At 37.6% G+C, this 13,373-nt stretch overlaps 1 protein-coding gene across 1 annotated transcript; it reads right to left on the bottom strand.

Moving 5' to 3' along the window:
- Nucleotides 1-11,170: 11,170 nt before the first annotated feature.
- On the bottom strand, nt 11,171-12,250 carry LOC145988046 (protein CFDP2-like). The gene has a single exon (XM_083122883.1). The coding sequence runs from the start codon at nt 12,248-12,250 to the stop codon at nt 11,171-11,173; it is 1,080 nt and encodes a 359-aa protein (XP_082979009.1).
- Between the last annotated feature and the right edge of the window lie 1,123 nt (nt 12,251-13,373).

The raw sequence follows: 13,373 nt of genomic DNA, 5'->3' as shown, positions 1-13,373 counted from the left end.
ACCTTTTACGTATCTCAAATAAAAATTCAAAATGAATGTAATAATATCCTACATACTTACATAATTGGAGAAATGTAGATACACTTTGACCACAAAATAAATTCAGTACATGAACCAGTAACCAGAACTGGGTAATAAATATCAAGTCACAAGTGCAAAGTGGAGACAAGCTAAACTTTAGCAATTTTTAGGCAGTAACAATACGAATAATATAATTGAATAATAACTAAAAATTTATAAATCAATGAAAAGTTTTGACATTCTCTATAATATTAAATGTGCAGTGTGTATCAGAGGTTGTGGTTACTAGTTAGAAAAATTAATTCTCTTAATGTTACTTGTGAGCAATTTCCATTGAATTATTACTTCAAAGATATAATTATATGTTCTCATTTCTATTATTTTTTAATCATTTGTATTTCACCCATGTTTGACTTTCAACGTTGTTATGGTGATTAGGATGGGTTGGTCAGTTTCAAAATACACTGAGAAATTGAATTAAGCTCCTTGTAATGAATGGATTTCTGGTTCGAAACTCTGGTAGAGGCACATTGCAGTGATATGGGTCCCATTTTGAATTGTAGGCCCAGTTCCGATTAGCCTATTTGTGCATTAAGTGGACTTACAACATCAATTCAAAGAACCAAATAAATATAAATAAGCATACTTTGATAATTTTTTTTTACACCAGCGAGTGATCAGACACTATCCATGTCACCATTGAACTCTAAAAATTGGACATGCATTACTTCAAAGAAAAATTATTATAAAAATAATATTTTTTCATAAAATATATTCTTTATTTGTCTAAATTTGTCAAAATACAATTGCTTCTGTTCTGTTAAGAAGTATTTCATTGCAGGTTCTCCTCTATAACCTCTTGTTGGAGTGCAGTAACATTCATTTTTTCCTGAAAGGAAATAATGCCATAATATAAATTCTGGTCAGAGTTTTCATTTAAAAAAACAATATTTTTCACAAGTAAAATAAACATCTTAGCCTTGAAGAAAATTGCAAAGCAACATCAAGAATTTACATTCTTCATGTCAGGACCATTCAGTTTTTTTCTTATAAAAGTAACCTTTTAGAATGCCGTAAAACAGATGAATTTTGGCAAAAAAAAATTGCTTTTACTTCATATTATTTGCTCAGAACAAGCAAAAATATTTTTAGTGAATGCTCAATATATTATGTAACATCCAAATCTTTAATATTAGTGAAAATCAGTGTTTCCATCTACTATTTTAGAAAATTCCTCAGCATTCCGCAGAAAAAATGTCATATTTCATCTTTCTTTTAACATGCCAAATTAAATATAACATCTGCAGTATCATAATTAGATTTTAACATTTTATTTTATTTTTGTCAATAATCCCTAATTCTACCTATCTAATTATGAAGAAATGATGATTGTATGGATTTTTAGCATAAAAACAACTAAATATTACCATTTTTTACCTCTTGAAACTTAATAATAACAATTGAATCACAAATTACCTAAATCTACTATATTAAACTTGTATTGTTTCACAGTTTTGAATTATTGTAACTTGAAATCCAAATTTTGTCCAAAAATGATCAATCTTGCGAGAGAAACTAATCTTAAATCAGCCATAAAATACTTCATTACTGCTAAATCTGCATAAAAACTAACTGTTGGAGTCATAAACATCTTAGCCTTGAAGAGAATTGCAAAGCAACATCAAGAATTTACATTTTTCATGTCAGCACCATTCAGTTTTTTTATAAAGGTAACCTCGGAGAATTCCGTAAAACAGATGCAATTTTGGCAAGAAAAATTGCTTTTACTTCATATTATTTGCTCAGAACTAGCATAAAGATTTTTGTGAATGCTCAATATGTTATGTAATATGTCGTTAATAGTATTGAAAATCAGTGTTTCCATCTACTTTTTTAGAAAATTCCTCGGTATTCCGCAGAAAAAAATTACATCTTTCATTTTTCTTTTAACATGTCAAGTTAAATATAACATCTGCAACTTGTGCAAACGTGCAGTATCATAATTAGATTTTAACCTTTTATTTTATTTTTGTCAATAATCCATAATACTACCTACCTAATTACGAAGAAATGATGATTGTATGGATTTTTAGCATAAAAACTAAATATTACCAATTTTTTACCTCTTGAAACTTAATAATAACAATTGAACCACAAATGACCTAAATCTACCATATTAAACTTGTATTGTTTCATAGTTTTGAATTATTGTAACTTGAAATCCAAATTATGTCCAAAAATGATCAATTTTGCGAGAGAAACTAATCTTAAATGAGCCATAAAATACTTAATTACTGCTAAATCTGCATAAAAACTAACTGTTGGAGTCATAAACATCTTAGCCTTGAAGAGAATTGCAAAGCAACATCAAGAATTTACATTTTTCATGTCAGCACCATTCAGTTTTTTTATAAAGGTAACTTCGGAGAATTCCGTAAAACAGATGCAATTTTGGTAAGAAAAATTGCTTTTACTTCATATTATTTGCTCAGAACTAGCATAAAGATTTTTGTGAATGCTCAATATGTTATGTAACATCTAAGTCGTTAATAGTAGTGAAAATCAGTGTTTCCATCTACTTTTTTAGAAAATTCGGTAAAAATTTACTATCCTTCGGACACCTCTAATTTTTTCGTTTCATCAATTTTTGACATTCGTACTTACGTATCTGCTTCGCGGAACATTCCTGATGGTGTATCAACGTTGTTTTGATGAAATTTGAACTATGTTTCCTAACCTAACAGAACTAACCAAACCATGCGCCAATGGTTCGTGGGGCTAGCGCCAATGGTTCGCAATTATATCCAATTTCTAGATCCTGATACTAACACGACACCAAATTTTAACTATATTTCCTAACCTAACAGAACTAACCTATCCACGCGCCAATGGTTCTTGGGGCTAGCTATTCTCCGTCGGAGAATTAATTTTCAAGGAACAACATGAATTTCAGCTATGAAACATTCCCACATCACACAAAACACTTTCCCGATGTTCGACAATGCTACAGGAACGTATTACGGTAAGTAGTTTCTTCTGTAAAAATAAATAAATGTGTCCGAAGGATAGTAAACTAGTACCACCTATATAGCTATTTTTAACAGTAAAAACATGCAGGGAAATACTTTGCGTCTCGACCATTCACTTTTTCACTACACACAACGCAGGCAACTTATTTCTCGCGATTATCGTTTCATGAGGTGGAGAAGTTCAGTGCTTCTTTATGTCCACATATTTTAATTAAACAAACAAAACAAAATACTTCTTTAAACACTGGCTTGAACTGCCTTGTTTCCACTCACTTTTTCACACACGTTACACAACACAGCTTAAATATATAGCGTGCATAAGTATAACACAATTAAACACACTTTGGCATTAATAATATTCAACTTACCGCTCAATAAACAACATTATTCTTCATAAGATATGCACGTCTCCCGGTCAGTGTTGAAGGTAACAACATGGCCGCCGCAGAAAATGTCACGGATAGCCGCCACGCATGCATGATGACTGAATCCAACGTTGTGGAAATGTCTCTGAAACATTTCTCAGAGATGTAAGAAAAATGAGACGTTGCAGAAACTAGACAATGAAACTATAACATGGCAATGTTTCAGAAACAAAACTGGGACTTCATGTGATGCTTTCTGTAACGTCAACGCGAAACCAGAATGTTAGAAACATAAATGAAAGATTGTAATATTTCTGAAATATGTCTGAAACTTGGTGTGCTGTATGGGAAGAACTCCAAATCCCATACATTTAGCCATTACTCTTCCAGACAAATATCTAGAAACATCTGAGGATTGATTTGTCAGACATTGCCGAGCTTCCTTGAGCGCTATTGTTGTAAACAGGTGTAAACAATTGCAATCGAGGAAGAGATCGAAATAATATGTCTGGGAGAACGGGGCTGAGGGAACAGTCAGTTACGAGCAGTCAGGGACAAAGGCGGAAGTACGATCCATAGGAAGAACGTGTTGGAGCGAGCCGCGAGTCAGACTCTGTTGTACAGCCACGACCATAACCATTCTTCGGAGAACTTCAGCTACTAGACAGAGACAGGTATATCGCATTCCATTAGCCATACTGATCCAGTCTTTAAGGGTTTAAAACCTCAAGTGTTGTGTTTTACCATTCATATGTGTGTAGATAATACCTCTCGCACCTTACCATCAAGCTTACCATGAATAACGGGTTGCTCCATAAACAAGGATGAATGATCAGTGAGCTACACCAATCCAGTTCGATCCTACATACCGAAGGGTATATTACGATAAGAAGGGTGAAAGGCGGCAAGCAGAGCATCCTAGATCATGACAACTATTGTGGAATATGAAATACGTTATTATCAAATTTCTTATACCTTATGAATGACGTAACAACTGACAGCGAAGCTAACGTGCCTGACGACATTCCACGAAGTCACAGAAACAAGGTACCTCAAAATGGTATCAAGTTACACCACTAACAAAAGACACTTAGCGCATATTCACTAGAGTAACTTCGAGTAAGATAGAATACTCTTTAACCTCACATCATTCTTAAAAGTTTGATTTAGTGCCAAGAGGTTTCTATCTGTTTGAGACAGTATATCTACGCATGCGTCCCAAAACCAACTTGTTTCGAACGAGCGAGAAAAAAAGTGTATAAATAGTTTCTCATTATGTACATGTCCATTTGTCAATTTCATCTATTCATTGTCATGTGTATCGTCGTGATTAACCAAAAGAGATTGAAAAGTGATAAAAGTAGGAAAATATGAGTGAAAATTTAAATTCAATACCCGGCTTATAATGTCAAAGAGTTGCAAGTTGAAAGTTTCGTTCAGGGTTTTTGTGCAGATAGCTAAGCTTCTACTGTATATTTCGCCACGTTAAATCATTTACGAATAACAATGGATACTTGTCATAGAGTTCTACTTGCATATGCATCACTCCCTTTTAATGATTCCACAAACATAACACGCACATAATACACCATGTATAAAATTTTAAAAATTCTCTACACTCCGTCCCAGCTATCTCTGGAGTTGGCGAATGAAAACAAGTCTCTTCGCAAGTAGTGACACGAGACGGCTCCAACAGTGAACACGTGAGAGGAACTGAATTATGTGGAGCGGGTGAAAGCAACTTCAGCTACCAACCTTCCCAGTAGCGTGTACTGCTTCGATGTACCCACTCGATTTCCCACCCTTTTCTGCCGTTTTACGCGGCCTTGCTCCAGAAATAGATGGGATGGAGGTTAGTTCGCCGCCCACCTCACATTCGATACCCATGACCGCTTACAGTAGTTTTTCTTGTATGTAGTTCAGAATGATACATTTCCTATAATTTGCGAGAAAAACATTTCTTTGTCGGCATAATGTGTTTAATCACTGATATCACCACATGATGTGTTAATGCTGACTAATATGAAATATTAATTTCAGATTATTTCATTTAAAGTTAAACATTTGTATTTGTTATTTTATGCCCCTTTTCTGCCACTTTTGGCTAATCGCGACGATGAGAATGAGTGATTATTTGATAAAACTGATGAAGGGATACTCTCAAAGAACACTCATTTCCAGAGCGGAATTCGAAACCATGAACTTGGGTTCCAAATACGAACCAACACCACCTAACGTGCTCAGCCAACGGGTAAGCTCGAAAGTTCACACATGTTACATTGGCATTTGAAAGAAAGGTATATCACTTCCACTAGCTTTACCAGAATAATATTTATCTAAAAATTAAAATTTTTGAAATGAAAAATATTTTTAAATATACGTAAGATTCCCAAAAAGTAAAAATGTAACTCTCCGCATTTCAATTCCCACTAACACATTATATACGTTTTACTGTAAGAATTCTGGAGAGAGGTCTTGAAATAAGATGCTCAGTCACCTTCTCGCAGGTAACCATACTTTGTCACCTTGCAGAAGAATTTCCTCAGGAAGCAGCAATTTCCTTCACATAACGCGTGGATTCGTCCCTCGAGAAGATTTTCCCAATCCCGTCCGTAATAAAACTCAAGACACATCCACGGAGAACGAGCAAGTTATTGGTTTTTATATGCGGCGTATGCCAGGATTCGAAGTAATATTTCTGGGAGGAACGGGCCCCTGGCGCTAAATCTATGGGTCTGAAACAGCCACATAAGCAAGATTCCATACCGCCCGGAAAGGAAATGGTCGCATCGAGGTAGCCATTGCTCCAACATCCATCACCGAGAATAAAGCCTACTCAGCAATGATATCCCAAAAGAACAGCCATTTCTTTTTCAAAAATAAAACACAGCAAGCGATACGGAAAAAAATAAGGTCCGTGCTTTCTGATATTTTCTTCTCTTGCAAATCCTTCTTGGTGAAGTTACCATGTTACGTACCAGTAACACTGAGATAAACTTTATACTTTCTTCTCAATCGTATGGGGAATGTTACCTGCCTTGAAATGATGCCTTCTAAGTATCATTTTGGCAATGGTTATTTCGACCTATACGAAGATAGCTTTAGAATAATGATTCTTTACTTCCAGATGTTTTCACACGGTCAAATCGTCAGGAAAAAACATTTATGTTGTAGTAAGACGTTCTCTATAGCATGCAGTGGAATCTCAAAACGCTCATTTCTTAGACAATGTTATATTTCCCCATTTTTCACGTATTTCACGTTATTTCTTTTGTACAGAAACGTTGGGCCTATGGAAAGTATACAAATTAACCCCCATTCTCTTCCCCTTTCCTGGAAATTGCACTGAACATTCCACATATCCCAGATCAATATGTAACTTTGTATGAGAGAGAGAATTACGATCTCCCATCCAGGGTTTCGGTTTCGAATCTTGACCTTTGTGAACATCCCTTAATTTTGCTATTCTTTTAACTGGTTACATGCCTCTCTCCTTGTCGTAACATACAAGAATTTGTACTAACACTTGACGTAGCAATCTCCTTGGCAGAGTGTTAGCCCGGGTTCTTAATCCAATCTGCTATTCCATCATTCCGTGATCATCGCGGTTAACCTACATAACTACAAAATCACCTAAATCAAGGGAAAATATCACACCTAAATTTAGCTGTTATGTGGAGCGACTCTAGTATCTTTGTTAGACAAACCATTCTAGACCAGAAGTATGAATGCATGGAAACTTTCTTTGGCAATATGCTGCTAAGACGTAACTGCCTTCAGAAAGTTTACATGGCTTTCATATGTCAATTTCCTATGTCGCCATTTGAAAAATTACGTTGAATCAAAGATGGTGTATCCAATATGGCTGACAGGGATGCAGTACTTGGTCTCCTAGACACTGCAAATGATTCCTCTAAATGGGTAGTTTTACACTTATGACTCACCCTGTAAAATAGACAAAAACACCTTAAATATGCCATTAGGTTAATAAAAATCCCCAAAATTACGTTATTATGGGGGAAGAGGTGGAACTTGTGTTGAAAACTTCGAGATGAACTACTCCCATCCTTTCTTTTAAAAGACGGGAGATGGAAAGTTAAAGGAGGACAAAATTGGAAAATGTTTGATGAGAATGCAGGTTACATTGTGACGTAATTGGGAAAAAAATCATAAAATGAAAGAAAAGTATTCGAGAACTGCTCTTTTTCTACAGCTAATTTTCCTCTGAGAACTTTATATTACTTTCTCCTTTTCAATAAATGCATATAGAGCTGAACTCAAATGAAGCGAAAAAGGCAAACGGAGAAAATAAATGCATTTTATTTTTCATTAAACGAAAACAAGTCATAACATAGAAGATCTGTGTGCCGTGCAATTTGAATGTTCCTTCTTGGAGCAAGATCATTGCAAACAAAGTATACAGAGAAAGGAGACTCTTCATTCTCTTTCTCAAGGCTAGGTATTCATATAGCATGCGAGATGGACCGATGCATTTCCTTGGAGACACTAACTTGACTGTCTTTAGGAGTTCAATGTTTTATATAAGGGTAACAAGGCTAAAGATATCCCGTGATACTTCATAGTAAATGTGGGTCGGACATATTGAAGGACAACAACTATGGTGCACATGTAAAGAAATTTTAGCACCTGCTGAATAGTTTCGTATGAGATACATTCATCTGTGTGGACCTTAAAATCATTCCTGACAGTTTTAAACCATGACAATCATTTTCATACAAAATTAAGTGAAAATTGTGATGGATTGATTTGCTTTACTTTGCTTCGCTTCTTGTGCCGCTATTGACTAATTTGCGAAGATGGGGATGAGTAATGATATAATTAAATTGATGAATGGACACTCGCAAACATCCATGCCCAGGCCAGGATTCGAACCCGGGACCCCTGGCGTAGTAGCTCGATGTGCTAACCACTCCGGCATGAAGGCCGGCGCGAAAATTGTGGATACATCAGCACCCAGACTGTTTGCAGCTGTCACATTATGGAGGGCCAAGCTCCTTACCGAAACAAAAATCAACACTTTCTCTCATGTTAAAAGCCAGAAGCTGTGCACTCGGCACACATAAGGACAAAACACAGGGCAACAGCCCAACAGAGGATTATACTGACTGTATGTCCAAAAGTCATGGCCTTGTTGACCTGAGGGTAGGGGGGATGCACTTTTGGTTTGACATTTGGGAGCTTACGGGAAAGGCACCTTTAACACCCCATACAATGTAGGCGCAATTATTCTAGAAAACTATTACGCTTTTTTTCGATAGTTATCAGTGTGATTTATTTAAATGAAAATATAATTGTAATCATTTTCAGAATTGTATTACATATTGAATTGAATTCTTATAGTAAAAAGGGCACTATTAGATTGATTGAAATAACATTTTTGCTTGCGGAAACGCTTGGGTTATTCGCACACGTCACATTATACGGAACCCAGGCCGTAACTAAAATCAATTGCAATCAAGGGGTCCCGGGTTCGATACCCGATGGAGGATCACAGTGGTTAAAAATGACCATAGGTCCTGACACCAGAGCCTGGTTGTAAACCTGCAAGACTGCACTTACCGGAGTGTACTGAATACACGTGGGGTTGACTTTTCAGTGCCTTCTCAAATGGTCACCCCTTACACCCGGACACAATCCTCACTAACTCTGAAAATTCTTATGTAACCATTCAAAGATCTGCAAAGGGGCACGCGCACATAGATCAAACGAAGGAACTGGTTGCATGTTATGATCTTACTTAGCGAAGGGAATATTTTTGTCCCACCCACCCCAAGGAAGTTCCGAAGCTTCTACAGCGGAAAATTTATCACGCTTCTACTACAATGAGCGGTCTTGCATTTAATTACATGCATTTTTCTTTCCACCTTTCTCAAGGGGATCTGCACACTACTTTTGTAACCTAAGCCTAAGGATTTTCTTCTTCTTCTTCTTCTTCTTCTTATGGCGCTACAGTCCACTGATGAACCTTGGCCTCCTCTGTGATTTGTCTCCATCTATCTCTACCTTTCGCCACAACTTTCCAATTTCTATACTGGAGCTTCCGAACATCCTCATCCACTCCATCCACCCATCTTAATTTAGGCCTTCCTCGTTTCCTTTGTCCACCTGGGCTATCCAACATCACTCTCTTTGCAGGGTCACTATCACTCATGCGCATCACATGACCTGCCCATCTTAATCTAGCCGCCTTAATTACACCAATAACTGTTGGTTCTTGATATAAGTCGTAGAGCTCCTTATTAAATCGCTTTCTCCATTTTCCATTCTCACATACTGGTCCCAATATTCTTCGTAATATCTTTCTTTCAAAGGTCTCTACCAACTCTTCATCTTTCCTTGAACTGGTCCAAGTTTCCGCAGCATAAGTCAATACAGGTCTTATCAGTGTCTTGTAAAGTATTAACTTAGTTGTTCTGGACAATATGGTGCTCTTAAAATGTCTCTGTAGTCCATAATAGGCCCTATTCGCTGCTATAAGTCGTGCCTTTACTTCCTCCTGTGAATCATTTTCATATGTCACAACAGAACCCAGGTAGATAAAGGCATCCACTCTATCAAAGGTATAATTAGCCATTGTTATGGTCGGTGATGGATTATATCTGTGTGCTTTGCCTGCTGCCATGTACTTAGTCTTCCCTTCATTCACCACCAATCCCATCTTTTTTCCTTCCCTTTCTATGGCCATAAATGCTTCTTCCACTGCATGTAGAGATCTTCCTACTATGTCCACATCATCTGCATATGCAAGTATCTGGATTGACTTATAATATATGGTACCCCTAATTTGCACCCGAGCTTCCCGTATAACCTTCTCTAAGGCAATGTTAAACAACAAACATGACAGCACATCGCCTTGTCTTAGTCCATTTTCTATTTCAACAGGTTCTGAGAGTTGTCCTCCTACTCTTATCTTACTATTAGAGCCCTCCATAGTTATCCTCACCATTCTTATTAATCCTATTGGAATTCCGAGATCTTTCATTGCCAGATATAGTTGGGTCCTGTTTATACTATCGTATGCAGATTTAAAATCAAGAAATAGATGGTGCGTTCCTATCCCAAACTCCAGCGTTTTCTCCAGTATTTGCCTTAAGGTGAATATCTGGTTAATTGTAGATTTCCCTGGCCTGAACCCACATTGATATGGTCCAATGCACTTTTCTACATATGGTAGTAGTCTTTTATATATAATTCTTGCAAATACTTTATATGCAACGTTCAACAATGTAATTCCACGATAGTTTGCACACTCCATCATGTCCCCTTTCTTGTGGATAGGTACTATGATACCCGTCCTCCATTCACTTGGCATCTGTCCCTTTTTCCAGATTATGTTTATTATTTCCTTCAAGCCTCTAATGACACTCTCACCTCCATGCTTAAGCAGCTCTGCTTGCAAGTTATCTATACCAGGTGCTTTACTATTTTTCAATGTCTTGACTGCCTCCCATACTTCATCTAACTTTGGACTTTCTATGCCCTCTTCTCCTTCCTCTTCTTCATTTAATCCTTCTTCCAGCATACCTGCTACATCTGCACTGCCATTCAATACATCATTAAAATGCCTTCTCCACCTTTCTAAAATTTCATTAGTGTCACTAATTATATCGCCTGTTTCATTTCTACAGACTGTTGTCCTTGGTTTAAAAACATCTTTTGTGTTATTTACCAGCTTATACATCTGTCTTACATTCTTCTGCTCATGCAGGCTTTCCAACTGCTTCATCTCTTGCTTCATCCATTCCCTTTTTCTTTTCCTATGGACTCTCTTCTCAATCCTTCTTTTCTCTTGATATTCATCCCTAGCTCTCCTCTCCTTGTTGCACTTCTTTGCTGCATCCTCTTATATACATCATTCTTTTCTTTGGTTACATTTTGACATTCCTCGTCGAACCACGTTTCCTTCTTTACTGGCTTTTGTGTTTCAAGTATTTCCTTTGCTACATTACTGATCCTCAGCTTATATCTATCCCACCTCTCATCTACATTTTCCACTTCTGCCGGTTTCATCCCGACGAATCCCTCTTGTAGTTTACTTCTGTACCTCTCAACCACCGTTGGATTTCTTAACTGCGTGACATTAAATTTAATCAGGCTAGTCACCTTCATTTTTCGGCTATTAGATATTCTTGCTCTAATCCTTCCCATAATCAAATAATGGTCGGAATCGATATTAGCCCCTCTAAAAGATCTAACATCAATGATATCTGATCTATGTCTACAATCTATCAGCATGTGGTCAATTTGATTGTAAGTTTTTCCATCCGGGGCTCTCCATGTCATTTTATGAATATCCTTGTGCTGGAACAATGTTGTTGTTATTACTTGATTCCGGGATGCTGCAAACATTATTAGCCTCATACCATTGTTATTTGTTATTTTATGCATACTTTGTTTACCAATTATTGGTTGATACACGTCTTCAATGCCTATCTGGGCATTGAAGTCTCCAATTACTATTTTTATGTCATTTTTCGGGCAATCATCAAATGCTTTCTCTAACGCATCATAGAAATCTTCTTTTACATCATCTGTGGATACTTCCGTGGGTGCATGTGCATTGATTATACTGTAATTAAAGAACTCTCCTTTAACTCTTAATGTCGATAATCTTGAACTTATAGCTTTAAATCCTATCACTAGATGTTTTAGTTGTTTATGTATTATAAACCCAGTTCCTAGCATATGCAGCCTTTCATCACAGCTATAGAATATAGTTGCTTCTCTCTTTTCCAAAACTCCTTTTCCGATCCAACGTACTTCTTGCAATGCCACTATCGCAGGCTTATAATTATTTAGTTGATCCAGCAACATCCTCAATGCACCTGCCCTATACAAAGATAGCACATTCCAGCTCCCTACATATAGATCCCTTCCCTTTCCATAATTCGCTTGTCCATTATTCACGCCAGTCCGTCGTCGGTAGATCTGTCCGGCTACATTTCTTTGAGGTCTCGTAACGTGGTTCCTTTTGTGGGATGGGGTTGTCGGCCCCACGCCCAACCCCCATTCTTGGAGGACCAGGATTTGTTTAGGGTTTACTCCCGTAGGGCAGCTGGCTTCACTATGCCTTACGAGTCTGCCCCACCCTTGGTTTTCTGTCAGGGTATCCTTCCCTTAGCCTTTGGGAATCCCTCCCCTCCCTGCAAGGCAGCAGGGGCTGAGCTTAGTTAGTGGCGGCTCTCCTCGCCACATCGCAGGATTTTCATCGGAGCCTTGCAGTATTTACCGAGATGCAGTTGCCACTCCACATCTCGCTGCCTCCTCCAATCCTGCTGCTGCTTGTCCGCGACTGTTTCCAGCTAGCCAACATATCTGCTGGCCGTTCCCCTATCCGCAACCTGGGGACGCGCCTGGTGGCATACAGCTCTGCCTCTGGGAAGATAACCCAGCCCAGGAAGCCTAAGGATTTTAGACAAGATTATTCCCTCGTACCGATTGAAGAGTGCAAAATATGTACAGATGCACCACCAAACTTTTAACTCATTCATTCATTTAAATGTTTCTTCCACCAACGTCACTTCGCTCTGCTGGGCGCTCAGCTTTAAGTGACCTATTTCTCTCCAATACCTTATGTCACAAAATTAGAACTAAACACTGAGACTATATGAATGTTCGTGGCTCATTTATGCTTGTGGAATTCCAAATGTCGCCGTAGGAGCTGCATTCCGTAGCAGTGATTATTTTCATCCATTTATTATGACTCCTCTCCTGTATTTTTCTTCTCGTCTCTAACCTGTTGCCAGGAGAGAGAGAGAGAGAGAGAGGTTCATTCAGCGACCTGAACGTAATGAAAAGGAAATCTACATTGGCTAGCACTTTGTTTTAAAGAGGATGTCTCTCTGTTGTTATGGACGCTGTGTATAAAATCACTTCATGACAATTGATTGATTGATGTTGAAAATATGAACGTGTCTCTACGTTCGTATTATGTGCG

This window comes from Lepisma saccharinum, chromosome 1 (assembly GCF_977018435.1).
Source record: "Lepisma saccharinum chromosome 1, izLepSacc3.1, whole genome shotgun sequence".
NCBI lineage: Eukaryota > Metazoa > Arthropoda > Insecta > Zygentoma > Lepismatidae > Lepisma > Lepisma saccharinum.
Note: the sequence above shows the minus strand (reverse complement) of the source record. Positions and strands in the feature narration are given on the sequence as shown.

Excerpts from the sequence above, each read along its gene's own strand:
- LOC145988046 (XM_083122883.1), bottom strand. The coding sequence starts at position 12,250 with ATGTTGCTGGATCAACTAAATAATTATAAGCCTGCGATAGTGGCATTG.